Here is a 12,666-nt window from a genome sequence, read left to right as displayed (position 1 = left end):
ATTATTATTGTCATGATGGCCTGAGATCAGTAACTCACAGAGAAAAATCAATAAGGGCTTCAGTGTCTTGCTTAGGAGCATTTATCCATTTGACCTTATTCAAATCGTTCTTATTGAGTGTCACATCTTCTGTAGATCAACGTCTCTATTTTAGTGTGATTGTACAGAAAGTAGAGAGCAGATTAGTTCCTCATTGCAGAAATGGTAAGAAGACCTACATTACAAAAAAAAATGGTTCCCTAATATTATAGACACACACACACATACTGTACCATGTATACATCACTTCAGGGGACATTACATTGACTTACATGCATTTCCTGGAGACTTATCCTAACCTTAACCATAAACTACACATGCCTAACCCTAACCCTTACCCTAACCCTAAACCTAACCAAGTCTTCACCCTAAAATTAATGATTCCCCTCATGGGGACCTCCATTTTGTCCCCATAAGGGAGGCGAGTCCCCACACGTGACTGTGTAAACAGTTTTAGGTCCCCACAAGTATAGTAATGCTAGGACACACACACACACACACACACACACACACACACACACACACACACACTATAGACCCTTTATATTGTCAGAAATAGCATAGTCAGTCCTTCACTTAATAAGTTAAAATAGTAAATACTCCATTATTGTTGTCATTGTCGAGGCAATTATAGCTTGTTTAAGCTTAAACACTGTTTATCAATCAATCAATTATTCAATCAATCAAAATACTTTATTAATCCCAGGGGAAAATAATATTTTGTCACAGTTGCACCATATACGAATGAAATAAATCATATTAATATAAACATAAGTTGAAGTGAAAATGTGCAGCAAAAGTCCACAGAGTCTTTGGACATATGAACAACTATGCTTTTAGATAAATGCTAAAGTCAGTGTGCGAACATGCTCACAGCTACTTTTTTATACGAGTTGATAGTTAATTCAAGTTGCTAGTATTAAATGTTTAAATGTGATTCCAATGTGATTAAAGCATTAGAGGCTTCTTTCCCAAAGGGTGAAAACGTTCCTTCTTCTGGACTGTATTTAGAATTACAGTAAAGAAACTTCATTTGAAGACATTGAGAAATACTAATTTGGCCTCAGTGTTTGGGAAGTAAACTTGACTGTAACCTCTAGAGGTTCAGATCTGGTTTCTAATTGTGTCAGTGGTTGGTTGTCCTTCCTGCTCTTCAACCACATGTTAGATAGGAGCAACCTGAACCGTACATCCTGTGTTCTGCAGTATCTCTGCTTCAGACTTAAACACATGTTTTTGTTTTGTGATGCTGAATAACAAAATAAATGTTAAGTTTAAACTGATCAGCTTGTCTATTTGATTACATTTGTATTTGTGTTTATCTGTTTGAGTTCTTTGAAAGAGAAACACTTAACCCATGGTTTTTAATGCTGTTTACATTCTCCTGTATTTTAAACATCTTTGTCTGTAATGCAGGAGTTTTCCACCAGGGAGAATTCAACTAAATATGTAAATAATTCTTAACAAACTGGATTTGGATTCATGAAGCTTTCTCTGCTCTCAGTAGTCAGCTCACCACTCTCTCTGTGGAAAATGTGGCTTTAAAAGAATTTATTACATGGCTTAGTTGAATACTCTATTCTGATTGGTCAATTCAGAACACGTGACACGTTGTTAATCCAGAACAGACAGACCGCTGTCAAGCACTTATTGACCGTTGTTAAGGACGCTCACATCTGCACAAAGAAGTCCGTTCGATTGAACTTTATACAGTTTGGCTGAAAAGCAAACTGCATGCTTCGGGTCGGGATCCTGATCTGCCTGTCGGGTGGTCTTTTACCCATAATGACCGCCTCGCTGCACATTATCCCTTACGTCAACTACGGCCACTGTAAACTGAGCCAAAGGACTATTGATGTTAGGGCTATTTCTCATTAAAACCATACAATAATTATGAATACATTTTTGTTTTGTCTATCCCACCTCCAGGCCCTGAACAAGAAGGAGCACAGAGGCGGCGACAGCCCTGACACTGACGCCACTTACGTCCTCACGCCCCATACTGAGGAGAAGTACAAAAAGATTAATGAAGAGTTTGACAACATGATGAAGTGTCATAAAATTGTAAGTTACGCTGTCATTTATTGTGTTCATCCAGTACCACCTTGCTAAATAAAATATGTTAAAGGGATAGTTTGGATTTGTTTAAGTGATGTTGTATGAGTAAATGATGATCTATGTTCCCTCAGTAAGGAGAATAATCTCACAATCACTCAAACAAACTAATGTATCGTGTTGGGGGGTTTTATACAATCCACCAAGTTCCTAGGCCCCTTAGACTTCAAGGATATCTTTGTTCTTAAAGGTTTAGCGAGGGTTTATTCAAAGCGTAGCACCATGGCAGGTGATTTCCATTCTATATAATAATATATATATCTCGCCCCGTCCATCTCTTACTTCATAATTTGTAATACTGCAGTAACTAACTAAAAACGGTTACAAAATTACACAATTACATAATAACGCGATTCTACATAGTAAAAAACTTGAGATCCACACTTGGACTTCCAGCATTGTACTAGCACATCGTAGTCAAACTCTTTTGCGCACTGAAAGCTGCGCTATGACACTATCACCTATCGTAGATCATAACAGAAACATAACCTTAGCATGGTCCATCTAAATATATATATATCCCTTTAAGAGACTGTACCCCATTCCCACTGGCACTAAAATCTTATTGGTTTTTCCGTTTTACATTACTGGTTTTTCCGTTTTACATTACATTACAATTAGCTGACACTTTTATCCAAAGCAACTTACACACACGTACGTACCGTAGACAAGACTGTGGGAGCTGTCTGAAGAGGCCCTATTGTGCTTTTTTGGTGTTTTCCCTTTCCTGAAGTGTGGTGTTATATAGGTTTTTGTGCATGTAAAGGCTAAAATCCCAAAGTTCCCTCCAAAGGGGAGTTTTTCTACCACTCCCCCCCCCTGCCTGAAACACCTCCATTGGACTCCTTTGTTTACTTCCGTATCATAGTGACATCACTATGTAACAATGGCACTTCCATTGGCTAATGCCCATGCTACTGTAACACATTGTATATGATAGGCTAATCACAACACCGCCGGCCAGCTAACCAATCAGAGCAGACTGGGCTCTGGTTTCAGACAGAGGGTGAAAAGAGGTGCTGCAGCACAGGCAGTATGAGAAAAATAAAGAGCTTTTTGAACATTAAAGCATGGAGACATGTCACTGTAGAGACATAACATATAAATATGAACCTGGAAATGAGCATAATAGGGCCCTGTTAAGTATCTTTCCCAAAGACAATTTGTTGATTGCAGGGCTGGGGTTCAAAACACTGACCCTCCAATTGGCCCATTAGTCCCCTGATCCACAGCCACTTATGTTGTGTCTACAGACCAGATTAGTCAGTTATTTATCTGATGATGATATTGTTGATCCCTTCAGTTTGGTTGCTGATAATACAAACACAGAAAATATAAACAAGTATTGTGTTTTTGTATTGATTATGTTGACATGTCTCTATTGGTCACTTCCTCTCCAGACCACCAACCTTCCACAGCAGAACTTCCTGCATGGCAGCATGGTCTACAGCCCTGGTGCAGGAGGAGGAGGAGGAGGAGGAGGGGGAGGAGGAGCGACCTCCCAGGCTCTCGCTGCAGCCACAGCAGCTCTGGCTGACAGCGGGATCCTCTCCTCACCTCACACACACCTCCACAGAAACATTAACCCCTCACAGAGACCTCCCAGCACTGGAAACACAGGTGTGTGTTTGTGTGTGTGTGTGTCAATGGAAACAATACAAAGTTATGCATAGTAAAGTTTACTTTTCATCTGGATGGGATGTAAAATTATGGGAATACCAACAACTATGGGGAAACAAAACAGCGGGCAAAACGTATTAGTTCCCAGAGAAGGGGGGAAAAAATGACACATGAATGATCACTGATGAGCACATCCGATGAAAAATCACCACCCTGCTCTAGAAAATGAAACTCAGTCTTAAAGAGGCTAATGTCTACATGTATTTATGTGCTTCTCAGGTGATATGGCTCTGCAAAATGGATCTGGGTCTGGTATGTATTTCACTGGAGTGATCCAAACACACACAATGACAAAACTTTACCCATAAGCCTCACAGTCACCTACACGAGTACATATAGCTGTAGCTCAACTAATTTTACACCAAGGAAGTACTTAACATCTTAGTCTTAGTCATCCCCAAAGTTTAGTTGATTATTCTTTACATTTCAAGTCTCCCTGTAAAAGACTCAACATGTTTGTCCTCTCCTCTCCTCTCCCATCCTCTCAACATACCCTCGCCACTTTGTGTACCCAGCATCCTTCGTGATCAGACTTTACCTGCTATAGAGTGCTACAGTTGTGACGTATTTGTGTGGGCCAACCCAGAAGTGAGAATCTCAAGGGAACTAAAATCAATAGGATTTGTCAATTGGATTTGGGATTATTGCAGGAAATAAGTTCTGTGGCAAACAAACGCTTATGATACTTACTATTTTTTTTCCTGGTTTATGTCATCTGTGTTTCTCTATAATGTTCTGATCGTCAGCCCTGGTCACAAACTGTCCTGCCTGTGGTGTACTGCTCTTCCTCCCAGAACAGCATGTCTCATAAGAACACTGCCATTATGTAATGTCAAGAGCAAGACAATATCAATTATTCAATATTGTCTACTGTATAATATATAGCTGTACTTTCTCCATTCAGAGCATAGTGGAAGACGGGTTTATTTAATGGATCTAACACGTGGGACTGTAACCTCCCCCTGGTTTTTAAAACAACATTTAGGTGCATTGTGCTTTTTATACTAAGGCTCTGAAAATCAAACCAATATCCTTACCATCACTTCCTAAATGTCTTTCTCCATTTCTGTGTTCAGTAAACGGTTTTGTGGGCTCCCCTGGTGGAGGCAGCTTGGGGAAGATCCTACCACCCAAATCTCCTCCTCTTCCACACAATAGCCGCAAAACGGACCTCCGAGTGGTCGTCCCTCAGTCCAAAGGAATGATGCACACACTCGTAAGTCTGAAAAATATGCTCTTTTTGAAGCTGTTTGATAAAAAAATAAAAATAAAAGCTGCATTATTTTGTTAGTGGTCACTAGGGGGCAGCCATAAAACCAAACTGACAGATGGACACCGCCCCCTTTAAAGGGGCCTATTATGCTCATTTTCAGGTTCATATTTGTATGTTGTGCCTCTACTGGGACATGTCTCCATGCTTTAATGTTCAAAAAGCTCTTTATTTTTCTCATACTGCCTGTGCTGCAGCACCTCTTTTCACCCTCTGTCTGAAACCAGATTGCTCTGATTGGTTAGCTGGCCGGCTCTGTTGTTATTGGTCAATCGCTTAGAGATGTCCTGCTCCTTAGCCAATCACGTACAATGTGTTGGAGCACTAGCCAATAGAAGTAGTTTCTCAAAAAGTGCACGCTACAAGAGGTTCTGGTCATTCGATGCAGGAAATCTCCCTGCCTCAGAGTCTTCTTTCTTCCTTCACATCCAGCAGCTGAGGTTATCCCAGTTATTGATTTGCCCTTAACTCCCTTACTGTTGCCCTGCCCTCCCACACTATACTCAAACATGATGTAACAATCAGCAAACAAGGGAACGTAGATTGATTTGTAATGAAGGCATAAACAATAACATGCTAAAATGTCCACAAAACAGAAGAGGGTGATGGCTGTACAGATGTCACAGTAATGTTTTTGCGACCTTGTTGAAGTCATTACCGTGTTAGCTCAAACTTTAGTTCTCTACTATGGTATTTATTATCTAGGGACAGGAGTACCACTGTGTGTGTGTGTGTGTGTGTGTGTGACCTCATTCAGAGTGAAGTCATTGCTGACATTATCAGTTCGGAGCGGCTACAGCCCAGAGAGAAACAACACACACTTGTAATGACTGTTAGAAATGTGTAGTAAAAGAGCAGCTTTACCAGCGGGGCTTAAAGCGTGCCAAACCAATGTCTCTTAATTTCTGACTGTGAGTAATCAGGAATGAATTGCCCACTAGTATTTAGTGTGTTTTTAATGAATTGTTAGAGCACTCCATCAAGTGAATTCACACAGAGGTTGAAACAGCAGGAGACCTGATTACATTTCCTAATGAAACCGCTACCAGTTCCAATGCATGTATGTATACATATACATAATAATTATCAATATTATTATTGTACATGTTATTATTTTAGATTTCTGACTTTTTTGCCTCATCTCTATAAACATGGTGTACTATTATTATTATTATTATTATTATTATTATTATTATTATTATTATTATTATTATTATTATTATTATTATTATTATTATTAATAGAAATAATTAAGAGTATTAAGACTACGTAATTAAGGGGATCAAATAGCATTTTAGCAAAGAAACTAGGCCCTGTGTTTTTTGTAATAATGACTAGCCTTGATGGATTAGCAAAGTTTAAAAATGAGGTGAAGAAACTGGCAGGTTGGTAAATGTCTGTTTGACTTTTAGTAATGAAAAACATTCAGCATCCATCGGCAACCCTGTGTTCTGTCCAACATATGAAAATACATTTTTACTGACACCTAGTGGTTGAAATGGGGCATCGCAAGCCATGTCCAGCTGCATCCTTTGAACCACTACACAGGATAAATGCAATAAATGAATAAACATGTGGGTTTTCTGTATTTCCAGGGTACCCAGAGGCTGAGTGACAGTCTGTCCACCCCGGTGGTCTCCATCTCCACACCCAGTCTGTCCCACCAGAGTCTGGTCTACTCCAGCATCGGCTCTCCGTACAACAACGGTACCTGATGATGATTATTGTATTAGTGCTGTATTGCATTAACATAGCAAAACAGCACAAATACAATGTCTGATACTAAGACTGATACTGAAGCTGTATTAATAAAGATTGACTGGATGTACCGCTGTGTGTGCTATCTATTTTACATGAGGTCTCTCTCTGTCAGATTACTCCCTGAACAGTCCCGAGCTGTCGGGCTACTCCCCCACTGCAGGACTCTCTTTGGGCTCCTTGACGGCGTGGCAGCAGCACCAGCTGAGCTCACTGGGGTAAGAAATCTCTCTCTATTAGTATCAGTTGGCATAGTTTATTTACACTAAGACATAAACAGTGTACTGAACAGGCAGAGTCACATGTACAGGAGGTGACAAAGATGTGAAGTGGCTCAGGAATGGAGAGAGAGGACCACTAAATTATCTAATCGTTGTAATGAAGCTATTAATACTCACTTTAAAGACACGCCAGATGAAATAAGCCTCTAGCAAAACAATCCTGAAGGTATTGAATTGAGCAAGGATGTGTTTTCATTCTTATGAGTTCAACTTTCAAAAGGTACAAATGTATTTGTTAGATTTAATTAAATCCAGGGTTAGACGCTCTACATGCAAATTAATGTAATCCTGAAATTGTATTATTATTATACATTAAAATATTATATAATATAGTCTTTGCTAAAAAATAAAATGTTCAAAGCATTTTTTTATTTATTGTTTGTGGTAGATGAAGAGATTAGGGGTAATTATAACCAATGTCTATATACTTAATATATAACAATATTTTGTATTGTCATAATAGATAATACTTTATAAGCTCATCTTATAATACATTAGTACTTTCAACTCAATATATTTAGTAAGAGTACATATATTTATACATTTACAAATATAATAATCTGAATAATTCTTGTAAATGTTAACTAAGACCAATCAGTTTTATATTCCAGATTTTGTATTAGTTTGCCAAGAAAAATGTATGCGGCGGGTTGGGATTCTCATTCTTATTTTTATTATATAAATAGTAACATATTTACCTCTTTTATTGTAGTGAAATGGAATGGGTTGTGTGTAAATTACCCCAGATTTGTAGTTAAAGGGAGATTTTGTCTTTTTGGCGTGCGTTTGAGGCACTTGACCATAGGCTGTGTGATTATGACAGTTGTTTGTGGTTAACATGCCCCTTATTTGGAGAGCCAGACAGAGTAACAGCACAAAAGTTAACCATGTACTGATGTTCACAGGCCTTTAGTCAGTTTCTCCACTAGGTGTCGCCATCACTCCACAGTCACACAGTCAAACATCCTCTTCCTCTCTCCCTCCATATACAGGTCTGGGAGCTCCAGTCTCTCCATCAACACCAACCACGACATCAACATCAAAGCTGAACCGACCTCCCCGCCCCGCAACCACCTCAGTCAATCAGGGTACATGACCCAGGCTCACGGCCCTCCTCATCCTCACGCCTCCAGCAGAGCAGAGATGGGGAGGTCTCCCGCGGACAGCATCAGCTCCTCCTGCAGCTCCCACGAGGGCGGAGGCAGCGACCGGGAGGAGCAGCAGAGGCGGGACTTCCTCCCTGTGAGCCGCTCAGAGGGCATGGAGGGTCCAGCGACGGTCAAACGAATGCGAATGGACAGCTGGGTGACATAAAGCCTGCAGTCACATGATGTCACAACAGCAGGGCGAACACAGGAAGGACACTGTTATGCAAATGTATTTTATTGATGTGTTCTGTTGTGTTATTAAGTTTTCATTTATTTTGTGGTCAGATTTTCAAAAGTCAGTCTGCGTTTTCTGGATCCGTCCAAATTCTCTCATCAACTTTCAGAGAATCTTAAAAGGAAAACTTCACCAACCAAATGGTCATATGTACATCAAATCCTCACTCCGTGTTACTTTGGATTCTTGAAGAACAATGTGTTTTCCTCGCATGCTTCAACATCGAATCAAGAATATAAGAAGAATAACCAACATCTAATTCTTTTTTACATTTTATGCATTAACAATCACAGGCTTGTAATGCTTGGCAAGATGTTAGTAAATAGTCATTTCAAGAATCAGAATCAGTACATTTGATTTATCCCGGGGGAAAATTGACAATATTAGAATTATATAAAATAAAATAGAATAAAATATTTACTTTAACGTAAGAAGTTAAGGTAAGAATGTGCAATAAAAAAATACAATAAATAAAAATACATATGTTTATTTAAATTGGAGAAGTAAAATGTCTAATAAAATTGAATTAAAGAAAATAAAAATATTTGTATAGACATAAAATGTTCACATTGTACAATATTGACACAATTGTATTAGTATTCATAATTTATCAATGCGGAACAACACACAGGTTTAGCTGCTATTAGTGTCCTACAGTCTATTGGTTGAAAGTGTATATGGAGAGTAAGGAGAATACAGTGTGTGAAATTGTTTGAAATGTTTGATAGCGCGGCTCCTATTTGCATCAATTGATGATGACATTTTCCAATTTTTGGATGGAGAAAGGCATACGAGAAAAACAAATTCACTTCAAGAAATCACGCTAACACGGGGTAAATCCTTGATTTAGAAATTATAATTTGGGGGTTAATTATTCCCTTAAAACATATCATGGCATCCTCTAAAAATATAAATAATTGAAGCATCACAGACTGATTATGTGGGTCCAATTGCAGAACAATCTGTCTATTTGTTATCCAGCGGTATGCAATACTGTACACAAAAAAAATCCAAAAAGGTGAGATTTATTGTTGATTTTGGTGGTAAAGCAGTGAAATGCTTCCGGATGCCTCCCACTGGGTTTCACCAGATTCATTTCTGATCTTCTCAGGGTTTGAAACATTGAACGAGTCCAACATGAAAGCAATACCACCTCCTATTTTTTACAAATAATACTTATTTATATCAGCCAAAGCAGTATGCTGTTTTTATGTTTGTGTGAGTTTTTATATTGTGCACAGAATAAGATAATACTTCAGTCAGATTTCAAACTGAAAGCCATGGACACTTGTTCTGTACGGACTTCCAAAAAAGGTTGTAATTGTTTTGTATATACTATCTTTAATATATATCACTTTTGGTGTAACTCTGTTTTGTTCATCTGTCCATCTTTTCTTCCTAGGACTTATAAGACCTCCATCAGATTTGACAGAAGTATGTTTTTGTGGAGGATTTCCACATTCTATTTTTAAGAAGCCCTATTGTGCTTTTGGGGTGGCCCATTACCTGTAATGTGTTATATAGCTTTGTGTGCATGTAAATGGTCTGCAAAGGCTAAAATCCCAAAGTTCCCTTCAGAGGGAATTGCTCTCTCATATTCTCCCCCCCCCCCTCCTCAGCTGCTGGATGTATCTGAAGGAAGAAAGACTGAAGACTCTGAAGCAGGGAGATTTCCTGCATCGAATGACCAAAACCTGTTGTAGCGTGCACAATTTGAGAAACTACTTCTATTGGCTAGTGCTCCAACACATTGTACGTGATATGCTGAGGGGCGGGACATCTCTAAATGGTTGACCAATCACAACAGAGCCAGCCAGCTAACCAATCAGAGCAGACTGGGCTCTGGTTTCAGACAGAGGGTGAAAAAAGGTGCTGCAGCACAGACAGTATGAGAAAAATAAAGAGCTTTTTAACATTAAAGCAAGTAAACCAGTCACAGTAAAGGCTCAAAATACAAATATGAACCTAAAAACAGACACAATATATAAAATCCAAAGAGGCCAATAGAAAATAACTAAATGTTCAGATTATGTCCATTCACCAATGCAGAGGCTTATATCAGACAAGAACATCTACTTTATTATTCAAAAGAGGAATCAAGTGTTGACAACATGTGTTAGTAGGTCATCTGGGTTTGTACATGAAGTAACTTCCTTCAGTGTGTATTTAAAAGCGCAATGAAGGAACTAATCTGATGCAATTTGAGCAAAAGTCCATACAGTGATGAACATATAGTTTAAATGTATGACTGCTGAGGGATAAATTACATTTCCTGAGGTTCTAGGTGATGGGAATTGTATGTGTGATTGAGAAGTTAAGGATTAATGCAGAGAAACTGTAACGTCTGAGTTAGTAGGAGGCAGCACATGTGGTGAAGAGTGCAAAAGCTGCAAGAGACCACAGAAGGAGGGTGGATGGGAAGCATATCAGTCACATGCAAAGGTGACCCTATTTTGAAAATATGGTAACAAAAAAATCCCAACTGTGAAGGATGGTGCTTGGTTAATTGTAATACAAGGATAAGACAAAAAAAGAAGGAGGAAATCATAAAAAAGTCAATTTTGCTGTTGAGAATACAGGAAGGACTATTGATAGCATCAGTATGAATTAGATTGGATTGTTAAAAGTACAATAGCCTGCTTGCACAGAGAGGAACTATGTCGTTCACTGAGGATGTACTGTGTAAGTCATAATGTCTGTGGAACAGGATTATAGTATGTGAAAAGAAAAACATGATGGCCAAGGCCTTGCAGTACTCTGACATGGAGCATTGAAGGGTGGAGGATTAAAAATGCCAAGGTTAATGGGAATCATGAGGCCAACCAGCTGTTTGTGAAAAGGATTAGGTTTACGTGAGCCACAAAAGACTGCCCTGGAATCAATCTGAAACAATGTTTGGAATGATCAAGTGGACTTACTGTATATGATTCAGCTTTCCATGGAAATATCTCAGGGTTTATGTAACCTGACAGTATACAGTTGCATTATTACAGTTTTTGAACTTTTACATTTTTAATTTAAAGTTTCTATAGTTTGAATATAAAAAATACAGTACGCTACTACCATTATGTTATGATAATGTTTGATAATTTATTCTTAAGGAACAGGCTGTTAAACTGCCAAAACGGCCTGGGTATATTTTAGCATATTATATTCAAATATAAACATATTGTTTACAATAATCATTTCAGCTATCTTAGGTATCTTATGTTGATATGTTTATATATTACTTGCTTTATATTTTGGGTTAATTAGCTAATAATCTCAGTCTGTAAAAAAGTCAAGATGTCAAATAAATCTAGAGTAAAACCTAGTACAATTATATTAGCTTCGAAAAAGTAGTCGAGTAGAAGAAGTATAAAGTAGCACAACATTAATACACTCAGGTCAAGTTTAAGTAGCCTAGGTCTACCTTAACATTTAAGTATTGCTTAAGTTAATGTAACTTATTAACCCAGGGCCGGTCCTTAGTATTGGCGTTATAGATGTTCGCCTAGGGCGCCAGATCTGGGGGGGAAAAAAACATTTTTGACCGTTGGTGCTCATCCTAATTTTCGGCCTTGATGTAACAACATTCATAATTAAGTAAATGTAACACCCTTTTCACCCCGGTTACACTTTTCATTTGCCCTGTACGATGGGCGCTGTAAGTGATGAAAGTGGGGGATGTTGGCTTATCAGGCGCCCGCAGCTCACAGCCAAAGTGCGAGTGAGCGTTGGAGGGAGCGAGCGAGGGAGAAAGAGAGAGGGCGCACCACCCGGTACCGGCGCTGTTATTAGAATCTGGTGCTAGCTGCTCTAACCAAGCCCCCAGGAAGTGCGCCGGACTCTGATGAAAATATTCGTGCTGGCCAAACGGCGGTACTACACTTCCTTTTGGTTGCCAGGCCCGGAAACACTTTTTCCCATTGACTTACATGGGGAAAGAGTGGTCTGTAAATCGTTGGATAATTTTTTTTAAACTAAATAAACTACCCAGTATGAACACTTGTATAGCCCTTATTAAAAACATTCGTTCCTCAAGTTGTAAAATGTGCTAATAACGTTATTCTGAGAGTTATTTCCCTCTGCATTATGAACGCGCATCTAACCCACGGGACCGCGCCGCCCGGCACGTTCATGTTACGTGTTCAGCACTAC

The 12,666-nt window shown here is 38.9% G+C and overlaps 1 protein-coding gene across 2 annotated transcripts in view; it reads left to right on the top strand.

Moving 5' to 3' along the window:
* LOC117484281 (myocyte-specific enhancer factor 2A-like) overlaps window positions 1–9,897 on the top strand; it is a 46,677-nt gene extending 36,780 nt beyond the window's left edge. The window contains exons 5-11 of one of the 2 annotated variants that reach the window (XM_034132755.1): window positions 1,969–2,103; window positions 3,555–3,774; window positions 4,054–4,086; window positions 4,911–5,050; window positions 6,700–6,811; window positions 6,978–7,080; window positions 8,136–9,897. In XM_034132755.1, the coding sequence (XP_033988646.1) occupies window positions 1,969–2,103; window positions 3,555–3,774; window positions 4,054–4,086; window positions 4,911–5,050; window positions 6,700–6,811; window positions 6,978–7,080; window positions 8,136–8,457 (1,065 nt within the window). In that variant the 3' untranslated portion in view covers window positions 8,458–9,897. The remainder of the gene's footprint in view (window positions 1–1,968; window positions 2,104–3,554; window positions 3,775–4,053; window positions 4,087–4,910; window positions 5,051–6,699; window positions 6,812–6,977; window positions 7,081–8,135) is intronic. The other variant, XM_034132756.1, reaches the window with a different exon arrangement.
* Window positions 9,898–12,666: the final 2,769 nt, after the last annotated feature.

Source organism: Trematomus bernacchii, unplaced genomic scaffold, assembly GCF_902827165.1.
Source record: "Trematomus bernacchii unplaced genomic scaffold, fTreBer1.1, whole genome shotgun sequence".
Taxonomy (NCBI): Eukaryota; Metazoa; Chordata; class Actinopteri; order Perciformes; family Nototheniidae; genus Trematomus; species Trematomus bernacchii.
Note: the sequence above shows the minus strand (reverse complement) of the source record. Positions and strands in the feature narration are given on the sequence as shown.